Source organism: Electrophorus electricus, chromosome 15, assembly GCF_013358815.1.
Source record: "Electrophorus electricus isolate fEleEle1 chromosome 15, fEleEle1.pri, whole genome shotgun sequence".
Lineage (NCBI taxonomy): Eukaryota > Metazoa > Chordata > Actinopteri > Gymnotiformes > Gymnotidae > Electrophorus > Electrophorus electricus.
The window spans coordinates 16,229,376-16,249,216 of NC_049549.1; the positions used below are offsets into that span (position 1 = coordinate 16,229,376).

Here is a 19,841-nt window from a genome sequence, read left to right on the forward strand (position 1 = left end):
ACTAGTAAAGAAGAGAAGGCTGGTGTTATCATGGCAGAGGGAGAGTGCTCCCAACATTAATGCAGAGGTCACATCTGGGTTTTTAAGAATTTATTTAGTTGTGACATTGTGAAGCAGGAGCGAGATACGAGTGATGAAGTCAAAAATGGTTTCATTTGCAAAAGCAAACATGAAACATAAAGGCTTCATCATAATCTTTTCAGAAAATTGCCTCAGCAACAGTCTCTATGGAGGTTAGGGACATTCAACAGTCTCTATGGAGGTTAGGGACATTCAACAGTCTCTATGGAGGTTAGGGACATTCAACAGTCTATGGAGGCTAGGGACATTCAACAGTCTATGGAGGTTAGGGACATTCAACAGTCTATGGAGGTTAGGGACATTCAACAGTCTATGGAGGTTAGGGACATTCAACAGTCTCTACAGAGGCTAGGGACATTCAACAGTCTATGGAGGTTAGGGACATTCAACAGTCTATGGAGGTTAGGGACATTCAACAGTCTATGGAGGTTAGGGACATTCAACAGTCTCTATGGAGGTTAGGGACATTCAACAGTCTATGGAGGTTAGGGACATTCAACAGTCTCTATGGAGGTTAGGGACATTCAACAGTCTCTATGGAGGTTAGGGAGATTCAACAGTCTCTACAAAGGCTAGGGATGTTCAACAGTCTCTATGGAGGTTAGGGACGTTCAACAGTCTCTACAAATGCTAGGGACGTTCAACAGTCTCTATGTGAAGTTCTACACTCAGGCATCTGTGGGGATTAAATAAGTGAAATGATGAGGAACAGATGTGTGTGATTCAATAAACAGGTGATTGGGACTTGGGAAGTGGATGTGTGTTGATTAGTGGTTGTGAGGGCTGACTGGGGCATAATAATAGTTTGTGTATACACACACACACACACACACACACACACACACACACACACACACACACATATATATATATATATATATATATATATAGAGAGAGAGAGAGAGAGAGAGAGAGAGAGAGAGAGAGAGAGTGTTGGCGCAGAAGGAGTGAATGCCAAATGGGACTGGGGAAAGTGGGAGTAACTAAAGATCACACACATCACGGAGATGTTAACTAACTTCCAATATTCTAAGCTAAAACTGTCACAGACTGCTCCTCTCCCATACGTCACGTGGTACGGCCGCTACATGCAAGGGGTCCACACGTACTGTAAATGTCTGTTTTGTAACCACGCCCCTTCAGGACTGCATACATGTGCACAGGGTTTATTGTTAAGTGTTAATGTGTCTATTTAATCACATTTTTTCTTCAACAACAAAATTAAATAAACATATTAATGTTCATGTACCCTTATTGTTAATTGCTTTCTGCAATGTAATTTGTATTGCATGATTGCTCAGATATTTACTGTATTTAAAAAAACCTTTTTTTTTACTTGGCTTACATTTATCGTTCTGTGTATTTGGTCTATGTAGGTTTTATGGGAGTTTTGTAGCCTATATCTTACTTTCAGATATGGCTGGACACGCAAACACCGCCCCGCTGTGATGTCAGTTTTAGAGCATGTGGTATTATATATCACATGGTATTATGGTTAAGGGATTTTTCTTGAATATGAATACATTATGTTGAATGGAATAACCTTCCCCAAAATGTTCAAGACTCAGACAATATTTAAGGCTAGGCTGAAAACCTGTGAATCTGTACAGTCAAGCATTTTATTAAGTACTTCCCATCTTAGGTAAAGGTGTAGATCTGGGGGTCCGTGGGCATGGAGAGTTCTGGTAAACTGGGATGTTATGATGCTGTCACTTCTCTTTTGTCTCTGTGGAGTGCAGATGTTCCAGGGTGCTCTCATGCCTGTGGTTCCTTCTGGCTCTTTCCTTTTAGCTGTGCTGCCATAGTAAGATCAGAGTCCATCTTTGCACATTATAGTTCCATAATTTACACACCCTCGTACCTGGACATGCTTAATAATCTATACTATCTATTTCAGCCGAGGTACACCTACCGCTGATGTCCTGATGTTGCTGAGCCCCAACCCGTCTCAGCTGCCTCGGCTACTCCCAACACCCTGATGCCCCCCTGCTGTAGCCCACCACACCTCCACCCCAGCCAACTACTTCTCCGTGGCCCTCGACAGACTTTCTAATGCAAGACGTGTTTCGGACACACGCTCACCTTCGAAACGAGACTAGGACTCGAAAACTGGAAGAGACATTCATTGCTTATTTCTGATTTCTATTTTAACAATTGATTTACTCTCACTACTTATTCTGCTCCTTATTGTCTATATTGTTACTATTGTGGGGTCTGTTGTTGGCCAGAGGAGGAGCCCCCCCTTTGAGTCTCGGTTCCTCTCCAGGTTTCTTCCTCCTGCTCCAGGGAGCTTTTCCTTGCCACCTTTACCTTTGGCTTGCTCACTGGGGGCCTGAACTCAGACACGTGTATAAGCTGCTATGTGACAACGGCTGTTGTAAAAAGCGCTATATAAATAAATTTGACTTTGAAATACAAGTCATTACACCTGAAGGTTTAGAAAGGACTGTTGTGATAAATGGATTTTGTGTGTAGGACAATAAGAAATCTTAATGAACAACGTTTAGCAACAGGCACCAGGTTTATGGGCACCAGTGTTTTACAGACAGGTATCAATTTAATTATTTCTATTCTGAGATTTAGCAGCTAAGAACATCCTGACAAGGCCACAGATCCATACAGTAGCTATAAAATATTAAATTAAAAATTCCAAAAGTGGAAAAGCAAACCACCGTTGACGCCCACAGTGGCTGGACCTATCATCACCGGTTGGGCTTTGGTATGTTGAGATGTTCTGCTTTGGTACTGGGTGTTCTGACCCGCTGGACTCGGAAGGCTTTGGTTGCTGCCGTCACGCAGCGCGAAAGCCAGAGCTGCGAGTCCCAGGCCGTCGTGTCCGTCACCCAGCGTGTCCCACGGGGGATCTTTGATGAGACCCCCCCCACCCCCAACCCTTGTGCCGTTGCACGGCAGCACGTGCTATTTCACGTGGCCTGCACTACATTAGGCTGCACTGCCAGCCCCAGCGGTTCTGACTGCTCCTCTCCAGCCAAGGAGGAAAGGCATGCGGGAAAACCGCCCAGCACGATGGGACTCGGGATGAGAGAAAATGGAAAAAAAATCTTTCAGAATGTCATTAATTTTTTTCTTCTTAGAGAGTGCCAGCCGCTGGCTGGGGCTTGTGACGGCCTGGATTAGTAGTCGGACTCCCATGATGCAGCCTCGGACTCGGTGAAGCAGGGATGGCTGGTGTGGGGAACAGCAGCAACATAAAGGCGTCTGTTACACTGAGTCTCAGATAAACACAGCAGTGCCTTTCAGTGCCAGCTGCCCATCACCCAGCCTGGAGAGCTCAGCAGGCTGCACAATACTCCATATTTACCTTACATAAGCACTTTGAATTGACGCTGTGTATGAATAGTGCTATACAAATAAACTTGCCTTGCCTACAAACACCCACACCACAAACACATGCACACTTAAACACCCACAGCACAAACACATGTACCCTTAAACACCCACACCACAAACACACGCACCCTTAAACAGCCACACTACAAACACACGCACCCTTAAACAGCCACACTACAAACACACGCACCCTTAAACACCCACACTACAAACACATGCACCCATAAACACCCACACTACAAACACATGCACCCATAAACACCCACACTACAAACACACGCACCCATAAACACCCACACTACAAACACACGCACCCATAAACACCCACACTACAAACACACGCACCCTTAAACACCCACACTACATTGACTATTTTCATTGATTATGTGTCTATAAGAATCACTAGGATTTGCCAGAACCTAATTAAAATGCACGTAAATAGTCCCATTTAGATGTTACTACAATTGACTGTTAAAGTTTAACAAATTAGCATTGAAATCATATTCTAACCAGAACACCAATAAAAATACATCTCTCCCTCACTACAAATGTTCCCTCTCTACCAATGTTTCCTCACTACCAATATTCCCAACTATCAATATTCCCTAAGTATCAGTGTTTCCTCACTACCAATATTCCCCAACTATCAATATTCCCTAAGTATCAATGTTTCCTCACTACCAATATTCCTCAACTATCAATATTCCCTAAGTATCAATGTTTCCTCACTACCAATATTCCCCGACTATCAATATTCCCTAAGTATCAATGCCCCTCACTACCGGTGTTCCCCAACTATCAATATTCCCTAAGTATCAGTGTTTCCTCACTACCGGTGTTCCCTAACTATCAATATTCCCTAAGTATCAATGTCCCTCACTACCGGTGTTCCCTCAGTACTTCTCAAGATGGTTAGTGAATTATAAACAAAAACTTAAACACAAATCACACAACAGCAACACAAGCTGTTCTTTTAGCTAGCCACAGGTCGAAAGTACATTAACTCTATAATGACTGTTAATAGAAAATTAAATCAAAATACGTAACATGAGAGTCATACAAAATGAAAAACATAAAGGATTATACTTGCAGTGAAATTACACAATGAATGTAATGTTAATGGGTCATCGGTATTTCTGCAGTCATCTGGCTGAGGGCGTTCATGTATTTTAGTCATCTCCAGAAGTGCGTGCTAGTTTCTCCAGCGTGTTATGTGCAGTTGCTTAGACCAGCAGCTTCATCCTTCATCCTTCTAGCCCTCGTCTGCTGGGTGTTTGTCCATCTCTATTTTGTCTCTTTTTGGTTTTCAACTAAAAGCATTAAAAGGCAATTTTTGTTTCCCACATGGGACCAATCAAATGTCTCCTTATTAAAATCACATTTCAAAATATTCGTTTTTTTTTCTGTCGTTGTGGCACATGCCACCACTCCACACACACACACACACAGACACACACACACACACACACACACACACACACACACACGCACACACACAGACACGCACACACACAAACACACCCCTACACTCATATGGACACACAAACACAGGCGTACAGTGTGTTCACATACCACCCACACCCACAAACCCACACCCACCCCCCAATCCACACACCCACACCCACACCTTTCTCTGCAGAGCTGGAATTAACCACGCCAGGCTGCATAAACAGTCTTCTGCAGTGTGACGCGGTGTATTCTGCCAAAGCCGCTGTGTGCCTTGAGCTCTCAGACTGCACGCGGTGACGTCTCAGCCGTGCGCTCTGACCTGCCGCTCTGAGCCAGGCCAGCAAAGTGAGCACACACACTGTACAAGAGCATAAAAACATGAAGCGCAGCGCTCTGATCTCTCAGCCAGCTCCCAGCTAAAGGCGAGCTGACAGTGATGTGCAGCCTCCCACGTTGCTTCAAATCCCCCCTCACGTTATAGGTTGAACATCCTCTGCTATGCGATGCCTACTGTCCTGGGAACGCGCCTCCTCCACCTGCATCCTGGTTCCAGTGGTCTAAGGAGGCAGAGGGAAGCATCCACGTCGGAAGGAGCAGTCAGCTCTCCACCAGCCATCCCTCCATCTCTCCACCCCTCCACACCTATAGCCCTTTATCTTTCCATCTCTGTCCCTTGCTCCTCCTCTTAACGAGGGGGGGGGGTATTTCTCTTTGTACTGTTTAATAAAGGTACATGTCAAAATCCCATTTCGTCCCTTCTCACAGCGAATGAAGTGTCTGTTATGGAATGAAAAAAGGCAGAGCGAGTCAAAGCGAGAGTCTGTCATCCCTCCCGCACTTGTTCACGCACTCGTTCAGTCACGCAGCAGTAAGAAAATGAACGTACACCAAAGGAAAACAAAGATCAGCTCAAGCGCACAGAGCTGGTCGCTGGAACGTTGTGTGTGATGAGGCGCTTCTCCCCCGCAGCTGCGCGCTGTAGTGAATATCCGTGTTATAACAGAGGTCCTAGGGAGCAGTGTCACAGGACAGCTGGGTTAAAACACTCTGCTCTTTCTTCATTTGTAGGATTATTTATTAACCCCCCCCCCCCATGTATAATCTCAATCTGATGCTCTCCAGACAGGGATTAAATCAGAAAAGGCAAACCTGGTCAATGTAAGATTTATACCTTATTATATATTTATATTTATATAATTATATATTTATATATATTTTTTTTACCTACAGTAATACACAAGTAATGGAAATGTGTGTGTGTGTGTCTGACAGGAAATCAAACTTCAATCAATCTCTGAAGTCCAGGGTTGCCAGGAGTTCAGAGCTCAACCCTGAAGGCTTCGCCCACGGTCCTGTGGCTGGCCAGTACACTGGGTGGTCCCTCAGGTCTGCTGCTCCTCTACCTCAACACAGCCCATATTCCATGCTGATGAGACCCGATACTAATGCTACAGCTGTCTCACCCCACGTCCTCTGGAATGGCAGCTAGCCCGGAGCCCGGAGCCCAGAGCCCGGAGCCCAGTCCAGCCCGGGCCATCCCAGACCAGCCGTGCACCCAGAGCCCAGAGCTCAGGCCAGCCCAGCAGTGTGTGAGACTTGCGGTACAGTGCAGTTAACGGTGCTGTAGGTTATCAGGACGAATAGATGAGTTCCAGCTCTGACGTGCAGGCCAGAAGGGAAGAAATATTCATGAGTGGGTCACGCTCTATTAGGCTGTCACCAGTCGGGGTGATTAATGGGTCTGGTGCACCCAGAGAGAGAGTGACAGAGAGAGAGAGAGAGAGAGAGAGAGAGAGAGAGGCCGACAGGTCTACTACTGAACACAGAGACACTAGCCTCATCTGCTGTCTCCAGTGCAGCGCCGTAGGGGTAATGGAGCAGGGCAATCGCTACATCCCGTGTCATTTCCTGCCACCGTCGACACCCACGCTCCTATTCTGCCGAACGGCCACGCTGCCCTCCTCCAGACGGCTAGACTCCCACCACCTCCAGGGCCGGGCCACTGTCGCGTTATGAAACATGAGGCGAACATGCGGTAACACACCGGTCGAACAACTATTTTTAAGCGTACTTAGTCAAAAGGACAAAAAGTCATTTGAAGGCTGTAAAAGACAGGCAGAGAGTGTGAAGTATGAAAGTGTTCTGTCAGGGTGTTAAACGGAGTCCCCCCCGGTGTGTCTGCAGCCTCCCAGGTCAGTGTGAGTAGATCGATGTAGTCTGGGCACGTTTGCTTACGTACGTTACTGAATAAATCTACTTTTAAGAGGCTCATTTATACTCTTACTCATGTACATTTGCAGGGTTGAAAATGTGATTTTACTCCATCACATTTACCTGCATTCCTTCCCATATACTTTTAAAAATTATTTTCATTTAAATTTTTAACTTCTGTTGCCATGACATAGTGGGATCCTTAAAGATGACAACCGACTGTCATGTGAATGTGCAGTTATTCAGCTAAGCAGGGCAGATAGCTGGTGACACCCCACACTGCTAGCCAGCCGGTCTCATTAACTAGTCGCCCAATTACAAAATCAATATCATGAAAAGTTAAAGGTCTCCCTTGCACAAGCTCTCCACAGAACTCCCACAAATTATGCTAATCACAATGTGATCACCAAATTCACTGTGACACCTGTTATACTTCTATGCACAATATCTGACTGAACCTCATGTAGCTCTGACACCTGGCGTAGTTAATTAGTTAGACAGCTAGTCGCACTGCTTGGGGCTGGCAGAATCCTGACCTCACCAAAGCTGCATGCAGTTCAGAAAAACCAGCCAGCTCTGTATCTGCCCTGGAAAAGCACTGCCAGTCGAAAACCCACACGCACGTTAACATACATACTTATTATTCTGGGGTATAATATGCAACCAAAGCATCATTAGAAAAATAACTATTATATAACCTATGAATCTATATACATACTCCATCTACCGCAGGCAGTGGAGGCTCAGTGGTTCTGGTACTTCACTAGTAACCAGGAGGTTGCCAGTTCAAGTCCCACCACTGTGAAGTCACTACTGCTTTTCCCAAATTGTACTCAGTTGTCTCACTGGAAAAAGCAATTCATTTACTCCCACATTTCTGCCTGTCCTTCTTTGTGAAAATTGTTATTTTTGACAGCCACATTGTAATATCACCCTGGCCTTGAAATTAATATTTACAATACAAAAAAAAAGTTCTTGTAATGAAGTAAAAGACCAACTACTACAAGCACAGAGTTAAACAGCCCGGTGAATAGTTCTTGTTGGTCATTGCTTTAGGTAACTAATTGCAACCCATAAAAAGAACCTGAAAAGCTAAAAACTAACATTTATTAAAAATGGTTTGGTTCATACTCGTTAAAGTTAAGGCACGCTGCTGCATGGTAATTGCATTTCTCAGTGTTGCCTCATGAGCTTAGCATCGGCTCCCAGCTCAGGTATAACTGCAGGGGAAATGCAAAGCGTGAGACACAAAGGAGACTGTCCAAGTGAGAATAGTGATGGGGCGCAGAAACACACAGCTGGTTTTTAAGAAGCATTTCAGCAGCTTGGTGCAGTGACTCTGGAGAATATGTGATTTGGTACCACTGCAGCGTCACAGTAAACCTAAGCAAAAGCACAACCAACATGGCTAAACTAATCCACTTCAGCCATTCCAGTACAGTGTAAAGTTTTTATTTTATGGGGATGTTTGAAGATACTCTTGGTAGGAAGTTTGCCACGAGAGTTGTTACACAATTTGCCTTGCACTGCCTTGTGCTTTATTTTCTCACAGAACCCCATAGGGAGGGAACAGAGCCTTTTAAAAATAAGATGCAAACGCATGGTGCTATCTACACTCCCCTAGACTGCTTTGCAGATAAAACTGTTCCTCAAGAAGGCAAGCATTTGAGTAATGAGACGACGATGGCCTTGGAACGTGGCTAACATTCTGCTGTGGACTCCTCTGCACCTGGGAATTTGCAAATGGCATGAGAAAAATTACCTGCAAAAGTGCCTTCCTGCCACAGCCTGGGGCAACCCTTGCTTCGCCACAACGATCACCACCGTGCTCCGATGCCCTGATTAAGAAAGGTTGGGATTTGCCACCCGGACCAAGGCCTTCACAGCTAACATCCATACTTCACTTGCAAAAAACCTATTTTCTATGGGCAAGAGTTTCTTTCGATTTTTTTAGGCCTGCCTCTCTTGGGCCAGCGGGGGTGTTTGGTGGGGGTGGGGTTATGTTGGACTCCGCCTCGCTGTCCGAGTCGACTGAACGTGTCTCTGATGAGTTTTTTCAATGGATGACCTGTCACCTCTGATTTCTTTGACTAGTGACTCATTCTGTCCATCCGTTCACGTGTACGTCAGCGGAGAGATAGCTGTCACTCTCACCGGGGGGGGCGTTTGATGGCGAACAGGTGAGACAGCGCTTATGAGGAGAGCCCACAGGCCAATGAGAGCAAACGTGTGTGCATGAGGCTTCTGCAATCGATCCCATATCATCGCCTGTGCATAACGTGCAGTAATCAATACCATCATGTGAGGTGTTGAGTTATAGGTCTGTGCCACCATGAAACATCTGTACCATTAAGCCAGAATGGAGAAACATAACCCTAGATGAAAGCTAATGAAATAACCATTCCTTTGATGTAGAGCCGTCAACAATCACGCCGTGTGTCCGTAAACAGCATCTGAACGAGGACCAGGAGAAGCCAGGAACCCCAGACATCAGCTGGAACCTACGCCTCACATATCTCATCATCTATAATGTACAGGATCGTATCATATATCAGACATATGATGGTAGGTGACATATCTGATTCAGCTCATAGGGTCATTACTAAACAGTGAGATGTGCTGGACTTTACCTGGAGCAGGTGTGTTACAGCAGTGAGGACAACAGAACAGAGCAGGTGTGTTACAGCAGTGAACAGAGCAGAGCAGGTGTGTTACAGCAGTGAACAGAGCAGAGCAGGTGTGTTACAGCAGTGAGGACAACAGAACAGAGCAGGTGTGTTACAGCAGTGAGAGATTATCATTATCGTTGCACTAAATGTTATATATAATAATATAATAATAATAGTGTGCAGTACTGTACCAGAAATGATAAACTTGATAAATATGTCTGCGCAGTACATACTTATTTGTATGTAAAACACTACATAACACATAAATCACATAAAGCCTTAATAGAAAACAGATTATTTCAGATTAGATGGACACACAGTAAATTGATGGTGCTTGTTTTTTGGAATCAACACTCATCTGGTTCCCATAGTTTCCTCAAGGCTTGACTTGTAAGAAATCTTTTTTCTTTTTCTTTCAACAAGATAAATGCCTCAGCCCAAAGCTTGCCCTCAACACAGCTAAAGCCGTGTGGGAACGCACGGACAGAAGAAGGAAAAAAACAAAGCCAAAGTCAAAAGAAAAAAACGGAACAAAAATGACCGTGGGACCATTTGACCCTTCTAGAGCAAATAAACCTTCAGTGCCCGAGTGACCAGCTGAAAACCTCATTCTTTTGGCACGTCTATGACATTTTTATCGTCCAGCATGCAAAGCTACACACCCCCTGATCCACAGAGCGTCCGAAACGGCGTACTCACAGTTCGCCTGGGCACAGATGAGGCAGGACCTGGTGCTGTTGAAGAAGGCCAGCAGGCCTGCCACAGCCAGGCTGACGTCCGTGTTGGTCGGCCGCAGGTCCAGCGTGGTGAAGCGTGGGAACTGCACTTTCAGGATGTCTTCCGGGGCCACCTTCACGTACGGCACCTGCACACATAGGGAGGTCGGCCAGCGCGCTCGGTGAGGCCGTGAAGCCTCAGTGGCGTGCAGGAACGCGGCCTGGGATCTCCTCAGCCTGGCTGTGAGTTTCTCTCGTGCTAAAGTTAATAAAGCTCATTTAAATAACTGTACAGCTTCCTCACAGATAGCAAGCAAATTAAAAGAAAAAAAATGTTTCATTAATTTCAGTAAGATTTTACTGTTTTAGAGAAAAAGTGATAAAAATGAAAATATGAAGAAAGTGGTTTTTTTTTTTTTTAAACTGACAGCACTTTATCATGGGAAGAAAGAAACTCGTCACAGCATGTCAAACTCTGAAACATACCAAAGACATAACCAGAGATAAACAGTTCAAAAATACAGCCTGCAGCCTAAATACTTTTACATTCTGCGCATGACGAAACGCCACCAAAAGAAATTCCCCCTTTCACCCACCCACAAACACACATTCACACTCACTCACACTCACACTCACTCACACACACACACACACACACGCACACCACCTTTCCATGCAAATCAGAGTGAGTCAGTAGCACAAAGCTCTCTGCCCACAGAATGTCCCACAGCCGTGCCTGCTCTGGGGGTTGGGCACAGCGGCGCGGGCGTGCGCCACACTGCCTAATCTGATATGCCATACGGCCGTGTGGCTCACTGGTCCTTGAAGGAGGTGCTTGAGGATGTGCGTGGCATGGAGATGTGAGCAGGCCACTTCTCCATGGCAGATTGCATGAATGTTTCCCTATGACTTTCCATCAGGGCGTAATGGAGATGCTTGGCTGCCCTCCAGGGAGGGGCCAGAGTCGTGAGGAGCGGGCAGCGGGCGCGCACACCACGGAGACGCATGCCAGCGCCCCTCTCTCTCTCTCTCTCTCTCTCTCTCTCTCTGTCTCTCTCTCACGCTCTCTTTCTCTCTCTGTCTCTCTCTCGCTGTCTCTCTCTATCACTCTCTCTATATCACTCTCTCTATCACTCTGCCTCTGTCTCTCTCTCTCTCTCTCTCTCTCTGTCTCTCTCTCTGTCTCTCTCTCACGCTCTCTTTCTCTCTCTGTCTCTCTCTCGCTGTCTCTCTCTATCACTCTCTCTATATCACTCTCTCTATCACTCTGCCTCTGTCTCTCTCTCTCTCTCTCTCTGTCTCTCTCTGTCTCTCTCTCTCATTTTGCCTCTCTCTCTCTCTCTCTCTCTCTCTCTCTCTCTCTCTCTCTCTCTCTGTCTCTCTCTCTCTCTCTCTGTGTCTCTCTCTGTCTCTATCACTCTGCCTCTGTCTCTCTCTGTCTCTCTCTCACTCTCTCTCTATCACTCTGCCTGTCTCTCTCTCTGTCTCTCTCTCTCTCTGTCTCTCTCTATCACTTTGCCTCTGTCTCTCTCTCTGTCTCTCTGCCTCTGTCTCTCTCTCTGTCTCTCTGTCTCTCTGCCTCTGTCTCTCTGTGTCTCTCTCTCTGTCTCTCTCTCTCATTTTGCCTCTGTCTCTCTCTCTGTCCCTCTCTCTCTGTCTCTCTGTGTCTCTCTCTCTGTCTCTCTCTCTCATTTTGCCTCTGTCTCTCTCTCTGTCTCTCTGCCTCTGTCTCTCTGTGTCTCTCTCTCTGTCTCTCTCTCTCATTTTGCCTCTGTCCCTCTCTCTGTCCCTCTCTCTCTGTCTCTCTGTGTCTCTCTCTGTCACTCTGCCTGTCTCTCTCTCTTTCTCTCTCTCTCACTTTCTCTTTATCACTCTGCCTGTCTCTCTCTCTGTCTCTCTCTCTCTGTCTCTCTGTGTCTCTCTCTGTCTCTCTCTATCACTCTGCCTCTGTCTCTCTCTCTGTCTCTCTCTCTCACTCTCTATCACTCTGCCTGTCTCTCTCTCTGTCTCTCTGCCTCTGTCTCTCTCTCTGTCTCTCTGCCTCTCTGTCTCTCTGCCTCTGTCTCTCTGTGTCTCTCTCTCTGTCTCTCTCTCTGTCTCTCTGCCTCTCTGTCTCTCTGCCTCATCTTGAGCTCTGTTCGCATCGCTAGGTATTCCCAGAGATCTTGAGCTCCGTCGTTGTTTCATTCCCCATGCCAGGGTCGTGCTCCAGCTCATCCGCTCATCACAGACACAGCTCGAGGACCAGGCAGCAATCAGCTCGCACGCGTGCAAAGAAACACGCTAATGAATCGCCAAATAAAAAAAGAAAACAACACCTTTAAGTTTACCAAGATCAGAGGAGACGCTATTGGATTCCTTGAACTAATTAGTGGTTCAAACAGCACAGCCAGCAGGGCTCCAGGAGACCAGCGTAGCGCCATAGTAATAAAGGGAGTACGTGGGAGTAGTTTAACGAGCTACCACTTCATAAAGACCGCACAGAGACAGGTTCTCCTGGACCTGAAGATGGGAGCTCAGACATTTCCAAACAAGCACATTTCGGAGATTAGTTCTGAAGAGCTCATTTGATTGTTCTGGTTCCTCTCTCAAAGATACTGCTCAAAATGCCCTGAGCTTTGTGATAGAATGTTTACACACACAACACACACACACACACATACACACACACAGAGCAAAAGCTATCATAATATTAATACTTTCTGCATTCACTCCTTATTGAATGTTTATACACCATGAAAATAGAATATCAGCCAAAAGAAGGTTTGATGTGTAATGCTTTCTGATTCTTGGGGCACACAACCTTCACAACAAGACTGTTCTCAGGGATGGAGTGCCAGCCCACCATGCCACCAGCCTACCAGCAGGAGAGAGCTCCACCTGGGAGGGCCAGCGGGAGAGGTGTGTGCGAGGGCTGACCAACCCTCCTCCGCCCTTCCATCCAGTGACATGCCACTCGCAACCTGCTGCCACTCCAGCCTACCAGCAGGAGAGAGCTCCACCTGGGAGGGCCAGCGGGAGGAGGTGTGTGCGAGGGCTGACCAACCCTCCTCCGCCCTTCATCCAGTGACATGCCACTCGCAACCTGCTGCCACTCCAGCCTACCAGCAGGAGAGAGCTCCACCTGGGAGGGCCAGCGGGAGAGGTGTGTTGCGAGGGCTGACCAAACCCTCCTCCGCCCTTGCCATCCAGTGACATGCCACTCGCAACCTGCTGCCACTCCAGACAACCAGCAGGACACCCTGCTGAGGCCACACCCGGGGCAGACAAGGCCAGGACGGGCCCGTTTTGGGGGCCCTGCACACGCCGAACTACCTCCGCCTGAGCCTGCAGTGGGGAAGGGTTACACGCGCCAAACGTTATCCATTACCTCGCTCCTTTATGGAGCACCACTCGCCGGTGGGAGGTTGGAACACAGCGGGAAAACCTGAACACGAGCTGCCCCTCTGCATCAGTGACACAGAGTGAGAAAAGTTGATTGAGTTTATTCTGTTTGCATGTCCTTCTTCCGATAGAGCTGAGCAGGCAGTGAACTGAACATGTTGCGGAAAACATTCGAACAGGACTGTGAAAAGAGCTTCAAAATTCCAAATATTCATCAGCTTCAGTTATTTGCTATTCTGCTTGTGTTACATCCTGCGTCCCCAACCCTCATTCCACAGACTAATATGGACGTAGCTTCTTCTTTATTTATGAGCACGTGGTCTTGCGTGGTCTCACGTGGTCTCACATGCTGTTCTCCCAGTCGTACAAGAGGTATAGGATACCAGTTTCACTTTTGGTCTGGTCTAGGGTTTTATTTAAGAATAAATTTGATACATGTCTTAAATATAAGACATTTAAATATAAGACATGTAATTTGTCAGTAACTCATTACTGTAATGTAAATGCAGTTTGTTAATTGGTACACCTAGAGAGGAAGCATTTACTTGTGCGGTTTAGGACTGCAAATTTACAAACAAAAAGGGTTTTGAGGATGTCAGGTGGCACGTGGGAAGAACGTCCAGTGTTCCTCAGTGTTGCAGTTAGATCCACTGGTGCAGCATCTTTCCGCTGGTGTGAAAGCTAGACCTGCTCTCCTACCATGAATCTGACAAGCGTCCAACTCAATTCTACCTCTGCTACGTGAACAAACCCTCTTTCCTGAACCTTCTGGGTCCCGGAGGACAACTACGAAAACTCTGAGCCATATGGCAAAGCAAAAGATAATGAGATCTCGCATCTGCTGCCTGCACCTCGCATGCCAAAAGAACTCTCCCGTTTAATAAAAGATCACACTGGCGTGCCCGAGACCAAAGGGTCAAATGCCACAGCTTGACACCCTGGGGGGGGGAGGACAAAACGACGCCTACGATGTCGCCGCGTCCCACGTTGGAGGGAAACGGGTAAGACGAAGCCGGCTGCTAGCGTGGAACTTGCTGACGTGGCCAAATGTTGGCACGTTGGTTTCTTTTATGGACCTTAGAACCGGAGACGCATGCACACACCTGCCTCCCCCACCGATTGTTGTTGAGTGGGGTGATGATTGCTAACACAGCAGTGCTTCTGTAAAGAGAAAGGAACAGAAAGATGAATGCCACAGTGGCTTTGGGGAGAGCCAAACTGCTGAACACTGACCACCCAGACATCTCCCGCACTGCTCAGCCTGCTAACACCTCTGCAGTCTTGAATTACCTTGCGCACACATCCGCAGGTCTTCCCCACACACATAAAAAAAAAAGGAGCACGGTTAGAAAGTGCACTGAGGTTTTTCGGGGGGTTGCAGCAGAGCAGGTGAAAGGTGCGGTGGTGATGAATGGATCTGCAGTGGCCCGCGCTGGCCCAGTTATCTCCACCAATCACAGAAGGCACCACCTGCCGCGTCTGTCCGCATCCCGTCTCCGCGCCGGACAAATGGACATCTGCCCAGATGCCGGCCAGGCCGTGCAGCCAGGGAGCCTGGGACTTATCCAGGGTATCGACTTTAAATCTACAAAATCTCTCCAAGTCGGGATTCACACATTACAGCCAGGAACCGCCTGTGTGTGCCAAGGGTTTGGGTCTGTCGCTCCTAATGAGCGCTGTGAATAAATCTGCTCCTCGGGATGAACACGCCCAGGACAGGACAGCGGCGCAGTACCAACAGCCAGGGGACAAGCGGAGCAGCGATGGGGATGGGGATAGGGGCATGGCTCCCCAGACCTTGACTGCGTCAGAAACAAACGACCCAGTTGCGTTTAAAAGCGGCCCCTTCTCCTTCAGCACTGGTCCCCGAGGGCCCCGTGTGGGGACTAAGACGGTGGAAGAGCTGAGGAGCTGGTGGCACACAGATAACAGCGAGGATGGGGGCATCGCCGCGAGGGGTCAAGTGTCAGGATTCAGGATCGCCGGCGGCAACAGATGCTGGCCTGTTATGGTGCGAGAGTAGGAGTGGCGGGCTGCATCTGCCTCTCGGTTTTCTGTGCGGATGCCCTGCGGCAGGTAGCGCGACACCGCTGACCTCTCCCGACACGCCTGCCCGTCAACGTCCTCTGAAGCTCTCCGGTGTGGCGCCGGTACACAGTCACGGCAGCTGCCCGCGCTCCGCGCTGGTTTAAACGCGGCTCCGCGCAGCTGTAGGGTGCCGCCACTGGAAAGGAAAATCGGATGGCTGCCCAAACCTGCGAGATGCCACCTGTTAGACATCCACGGGGTGGAAACCCGAAGGACTGCACCACAACCAGAACAAACCAGCACAAAACCAGCACAAACCAGCACAAACCGGCACAAACCAGCACAAACCAGCACAAAACCAGCACAAACCAGCACAAAACCAGCACAAACCAACACAAACCGGCACAAAACCAGCACAAACCAGCACAAACCAGCACAAACCAGACAAAGAAGCATGCTGGCGCCCTGGAGTCAGAGGAGCAGAAACTGACTACATGTAATGAAAACGTGGACCTTGATTAAAGTGTGAACTGAAAAACGTCACCGCTGACCGGATCCGTCCAGATCCACTACCCTCAGAAATATGACAGAAACCAAAACAAGAGTTCCATGAGTTCCATCTTCCATTTATCCAACACACATCTTTCATCTCCAGCTTTATAAACCATACCCCAAAGTTCTGTGCTTCACATTATAATAATAATGGTATAATAACATAATAATATAATATAGTGCTACAAATGCCAGATCTGACCTTTGTGCTAATGTGATATAACAGCATTCATTCTTTGTCACAGAGCTATTACTCCATTGTCATGTTTGTGCATTAGTGCATGTAGGCTGTTAAACTCCAGATACCCTTGATTCTGACTTCTCATCATCTCACAGCAGAGACCAGAGGTCTGAGCACTGGTCTCCAGCATATGTAAGAGACTATGTTCATAAAGAGCCTTTCATCTTATGGCCAGTTTATCAGAGCCACCATCACCCTGGCTGACCCTCGCATGCCATTCGCCCAAGCCAGGCCCAGTGCACAGCCTCACAGGCTGGTCTGCAGTTAAGTGGGCAGGTCTGCAGTTAAGTGGGCAGGTCTGCAGTTAAGTGGGCAGGTCTGTAGTTAAGTGGGCAGGTCTGTAGTTAAGTGGGCGGGTCTACAGTTTAGTGGGCAGACTGAAATCCTGATGGACACCTGAAGAGAACCACCTGATGCTTCACTACCCTTAGGAAAATCAGATCCATATATAATCCGACGTGACTCGAGGGCTGGACTGTCAGCTCTGCCTGGAGCTCTCCTGCGTCTCCCTGTCACCTGGATCTACTTCGCTATTCAGGCTCATCCAAGTGGAGTAATCCCAAATTAACATATGATATCATAAATAACCTGGCATAACAGAGGGAATTAGGATGGCTCCACGCCAATCAGTTCCACCATCAGATGGTGCCAATGTCAGAAATTCAAACCTAGTTTTATTTTTAAAAAATGTCTTTTTTTCAAGATGTCACGAGTAGTGCTGAAATGGTCTGGGAGGTGGGTGGTGGGTAGATCAGCATGTGAATACTACTCCAGTGCCAGAGGCGTAAGGTGTAGATGGTGGATGGTGTTTGTTTCTCTCTTGGACTTGAGCTATGCACTCTCTGAACTCAACCCACTGCTACGCTCATCAGCTACACCTCTGAACTCAACCCACTGCTACGCTCATCAGCTACACCTCTGAACTCAACCCACTGCTACGCTGATTTGCTACACCCCTGAGCCCAGCCTAATTTTCTTTATTTAATCTTCTGTACAGAATTAAGTACAAAAGACATTTTTTGTCCATAATTACCTGAGCCAATCAGATGGGGTTGTAAAAGCATGAAAGGTCAGATATATGAAATATTCAAGTGAGCGCTTCAAAAGCAGCCCAGACAGCAGTGAGACAGAATCGTCCCCCTGCGCTGATACGTGATGTCTTCATAAGCTGCTAAATTATTCACTATAAACCCTGGTCAAACCTGGGGGTCTCAAGGATCAAACCCCACCCCATCACGCTGCGGTTCCAGAGCATGGCCCCCGGGAGGGGAGCTCTTCCTGAACTGGCGCATGCACAGGCTGTTGGAGCTCCCCCTGCAGGTGAGAAACGGAGCCAACGTGTGTTCTACACCTGGACCGGAGACTCATGAGCACCTCTGACAGGGTGAATGATGCGCCGTAACATCCATTTATCGGGCGATAAGGAAGCGGCCGCTTCCCTTTAAGCATGGCAGATAGCTGAGCTGAGTGCAGCGGACAGTGCGTGGGGGAGGGGTGCAGGGGGTGTTTTTTTTGGGGGGGGGGTTGGGGGGTCAGGCGTGCGCAGCATGATAACAGGAGCGCTCGCATGGAACGCGGCGATCGTTAAGACGGCCCTCGTCCTCCTAGCCGCGCCGTGACTGGACAGCGCAGCCGGCCCTTGCGGTGGAGCAGGACCGAGGCAATTCTGAGCATTTATGGAGATAGATGGAGACCAAGTAATGGTCTGATCATTGTATCGCTGTTGTGAGTGTCATACTGTCCTCTGTCTACAGGCCTGGCTGTCAGCTGGTAGGCAGCTGTGTACTCACAGATTAGAGTTATGAACACAATCAGGTGGCACCAAAACGACCAGCACACACACACAAATGCACACACACAAATGCACACACACACACACACACACACACACACACACACACACACACACACGAGAGGCCATGTAGGACTCACTGAAACCACCGTACACCAGCAACTGGAATGGTCACAAATGCAAAGTACTTTCTGATTAGATATTCAGAGCTTGCAAATCAGTATCATTTTACTAAGCCAGTACTTAGTGAGAGGCATCTCTTTAAAACACACACACACACACACAAGCACATGTACATAATCCTACATGTCATCCTGTTGTACTGAGCCTTTGGGGGTTTGACCTACAGAACTGCTAGAGCATTGTGTCCCCTTCAGGATAATGGCAGCAATAGCCACGTTCTGGAATTTCTAGATCTGTCTAAAGCAAACAGAAGTGCACGCCCTGCTCCACTCTTTAACTGGCTCCCCCAGTCCTCAGCTGATACCCTTTCTGTCTAGATCAAAATTCAGCACAGACCTCCTCACACTGCCTCGCCCCTTCTCCCCTCCCCACACTGCCTCGCCCCTTCTCCCCTCCCAATACTGCCTCGCCCCTTCTCCCCTCCCAATACTGCCTCGCCCCTTCTCCCCTCCCAATACTGCCCCGCCCCTTCTCCCCTCCCAATACTGCCTCGCCCCTTCTCCCCTCCCCACACTGCCTCGCCCCTTCTCCCCTCCTAATACTGTCTCGCCCCTTCTCCCCTCCCAATACTGCCTCGCCCCTTCTCCCCTCCCAATACTGCCTCGCCCCTTCTCCCCTCCCCACACTGCCTCGCCCCTTCTCCCCTCCCAATACTGCCTCGCCCCTTCTCCCCTCCCAATACTGACCCGCCCCTTCTCCCCTCCCAATACTGCCTCGCCCCTTCTCCCCTCACAATACTGCCTCGCCCCTTCTCCCCTCCCCACACTGCCTCGCCTCTTCTCCCCTCACAATACTGCCTCGCCCCTTCTCCCCTCCCAATACTGCCCCGCCCCTTCTCCCCTCCCAATACTGCCTCGCCCCTTCTCCCCTCACAATACTGCCTCGCCCCTTCTCCCCTCCCCACACTGCCTCGCCCCTTCTTCCCTTCCAATACTGCCTCGCCCCTTCTCCCGTCCCATTACTGCCCCGCCCCTTCTCCCCTCACAATACTGCCTCGCCCCTTTCCCCCCCCACACTGCCTCGCCCCTTCTCCCCTCCCAATACTGCCTCGCCCCTTCTCGCCACACCGTCCCACCTCCTTCTTCTCCTTCCCTACATGCAGACCTCCCCTCCTCCCAAGACAAACTCCACCCATTCTAAAAAAAACAAACACGGCTTCTATATTCTAATGAATATTCATGCAA

At 48.2% G+C, this 19,841-nt stretch overlaps 1 protein-coding gene across 1 annotated transcript in view; it reads right to left on the reverse strand.

Moving 5' to 3' along the window:
• Window positions 1–19,841, reverse strand: part of grik4 (glutamate receptor, ionotropic, kainate 4) — a 213,327-nt gene that overhangs the window by 66,344 nt on the left and 127,142 nt on the right. The window contains exon 5 of the mRNA XM_035534393.1: window positions 10,461–10,626. Within this exon, the coding sequence (XP_035390286.1) occupies window positions 10,461–10,626 (166 nt within the window). The remainder of the gene's footprint in view (window positions 1–10,460; window positions 10,627–19,841) is intronic.